A 3061-nucleotide genomic window follows, 5' to 3' on the forward strand; every position below is an offset into this window, starting at 1 on the left:
TGCAGGAGCAGTGGTCCAGGGAAGGGCTACCTGAGTGAAGTTAAGGGCAGGAAGCAATAGGACAAGGAAGCAGTTGTTTACCAATAGGAAAGGATTGTTTGTTAGTTTCAGGCTTGGCTGTTTGGCTCCTGAACAGAATAAAAGGTACATGAAAAACAACAGAGTCCAACAGAAGATGAATCTAATTTCAAACATAAATCTGAACATAGAGTAGAAGTGTGTTGAATATTATGGACAAGTAATTCTTGGTCATTAAGTAAAATCAAAACCATCTTATTACCAGTCTGAATCCTCTATTTATATATCTTTTTAGATTCTCTAAGACTGAATTAGGAAAAAAAATTCTTTTTTAAAAATATTTTATTTATTTATTTGAGAGGGAAAGACAGAGAAAGAGAGAAAATGAGCATGGGAGAGGGACAGGGAGAAAGAGAGGGAGAGAGAAGCAGACTCTCTGCCGAGCAGGAAGCCTTTGTGGGGCTGGTTCCCAGGACTCAGAGATCATGACCTGAGCGCAAAGCAGACACTTAAATGACTAAGCCACCCCGGTACACCTAGGGAAAAAACTCTATTATTTTCTTCATTATATGACTCCTGAAATTGACAAATTCAGTCATGAACACTTCACTACTAAAAATCTATTCTTCTGAGTCATTCTCAGCAGTCCATAAAAATGGGATGTAGAAAAGAAAGTAATTCCTCTTTTAATAGGCCCACACTTATGTTTGCAAACTTCTAAGTCTACAATGTAAAATTTTTGGAAGCTATATACAACATTAGTGGACATCTATAGCAACTGGGAAAGGTGTAGCTATAAAATTTAATCTCATAATTCTGTGTTTAAAAAAATTCTTGGGGGCACCTGGGTGGCTCAGTGGGTTAAAGCCTCTGCCTTCAGCTCAGGTCATTACTCCAGGGTCCTGGGATCAATCCCTGCATGGGGCTTTCTGCTCAGCAGGGAGCCTGCTTCCCCCTCTCTCTCTCCCTACCTGTGATCTCTATCTGATAAATAAATAAAATCTTTTAAAAAAATAAAAAAAATTCTTTGCTGTTAGTTAATAAAAATTTGAAGCAAGATTGAGACAAATATGAAGAGAACCAACACATCTATTTGATTCCACAAGATTTCTGAAGAGATGATTAAAGTTAAAACAACAACAACAACAATCATGTTCATGTGATGGTCCCAAATTGAGTTGGCATGGAAAATATAAAGAGAGATTTGAGATGCATGCTGAGTGCCCCTTGAAGAGATAGCAGTGACAATTGCTCCTTTGAAGTTTAACTTCAGTAGACTCCAGAGCCCAGAATGTTGTAATTTATCTTAAATTTCTGTAAGGAATGAGTGTAGAATTCATTTTTTTAAAGCTCCAAACTATTCTCTGTGGAGACCTTATTTAAAATATTGTTCAATGTAGGGCATCTGTGCAACTCAGAGTGTTAAACCTCTGCCTGTGGATCACATCCTGATTTCAGGGTCCTGGGATCCAGCCCCATATTGGGCTCTCTGCTCAGCAGGGAGCCTGCTTACCTCTTTCTCTGCCTGCCTCTCTGCTTACTTGTGATCTCTCTCTCTCTCTCTCCGTCAAATAAATAAAATCTTAAAAAATAATATTGTGTGGCAATTATATGAGGACAATTAAAAAATACTGTTGACGATAATTTTGCACAAAATAGCAACTTTGAAAACCATTTACTTTTTCTCTTAGGAAAAGATGTCTGTATCTCTGAAAGGTTCCAATTGCACCAAATTCCAGGTCTCTGAGTTCATCCTGATGGGATTCCCAGGCATGCAAAGCTGGCAACACTGGCTCTCCATTCCATTGGCAATACTCTACCTCTCTGCAATTGGTGCTAACATCCTCGTCCTCGTCACCATTTGCCAGGATCCTGCCCTTCAGCAGCCTATGTACTACTTCCTGGGCGTACTCTCTGTGGTAGACATGGGCCTGGCCACCACCATCATGCCCAAGATCTTGGCCATCTTCTGGTTTGATGCCAAGGTCATCAGCCTCCCTGAGTGCTTTGCTCAGATTTATGCCATTCACTGCTTTGTTGGCATGGAGTCTGGTATCTTCCTCTGTATGGCTTTTGACAGATATGTAGCAATTTGTCACCCTCTTCGATACCCATCAATTGTCACCAATGCCTTAATCTTAAAGGCTACTGTGTTCATGGTACTTAGAAATGGTTTGCTTGTCATTCCGGTGCCTGTGCTTGCAGCCCAGCGTAATTATTGCTCCAAGAATGAGATTGAACATTTCCTATGCTCTAACCATGGGGTCACTAGTCTGGCTTGTGATGACAGGAGGCCAAACAGCATCTTCCAGTTGATTCTGGCATGGCTTATAATGGGGAGTGACCTAGGTCTCATAATATTGACATACATTTTGATTTTGCGCTCTGTACTTAGACTGAACTCGGCTGAAGCTGCATCCAAAGCTCTGAGCACTTGTAGCTCCCATCTGATCCTTATTCTCTTCTTCTACACAATTGTTGTTGTGACTACAGTAATGCACCTGGCAGAACCCAAAGGTTCTTTGATTCCAGTTCTACTCAATGTGCTGCACAGCATCATCCCCCCTTCCCTCAACCCTATAGTTTATGCACTTAGGACTAAAGAACTCAGGGCAGGCTTCCAAAGGAACTTTTGTTGGAGATGAGAAAAGAACACCAGTCTGCAGTGATTTTCTCCATAATTTTACATTTTCTTCAGCTTCTTCTAGAATGGATAGTAGAATTTCAATTATGACAGGGAAAGTGAAAGCTTTTGAGATATCTTTTTCACAGTGTAAAAGCACGTGAAAACAAAAGCAACATTCCCAGTAGCTCCAAAATATTCATAAGAGATGATATTTACTACAAAGCTGTGATCACCAAGACAGCATGGTACTGGCATAAAAACAGACACATAGACCAGTGGAACAGAGTAGAGAGCCCAGATATGGACCCTCAATGCTATGGTCAATTAATCTTCGACAAAACAGGGAAAAATATACAGTGGAAAAAAGACAGTCTCTTCAAGAAATGGTGCTGGGAAAACTGGACAGCTATATGTAGA

General features: G+C 40.4%; 1 protein-coding gene across 1 annotated transcript; it reads left to right on the forward strand.

Annotated features, from left to right (window-relative positions):
- Positions 1-1715: 1715 nt before the first annotated feature.
- Positions 1716-2663, forward strand: LOC116599812 (olfactory receptor 56B1-like). Its single transcript, XM_032359781.1, has one exon. It carries the CDS (start codon positions 1716-1718, stop codon positions 2661-2663), a length of 948 nt encoding a protein of 315 aa, XP_032215672.1.
- Positions 2664-3061: the final 398 nt, after the last annotated feature.

This window comes from Mustela erminea, chromosome 9 (assembly GCF_009829155.1).
Source record: "Mustela erminea isolate mMusErm1 chromosome 9, mMusErm1.Pri, whole genome shotgun sequence".
Lineage (NCBI taxonomy): Eukaryota > Metazoa > Chordata > Mammalia > Carnivora > Mustelidae > Mustela > Mustela erminea.

Coding starts and splice junctions, on each gene's coding strand:
- LOC116599812 (XM_032359781.1), top strand. CDS start 1,716: ATGTCTGTATCTCTGAAAGGTTCCAATTGCACCAAATTCCAGGTCTCT.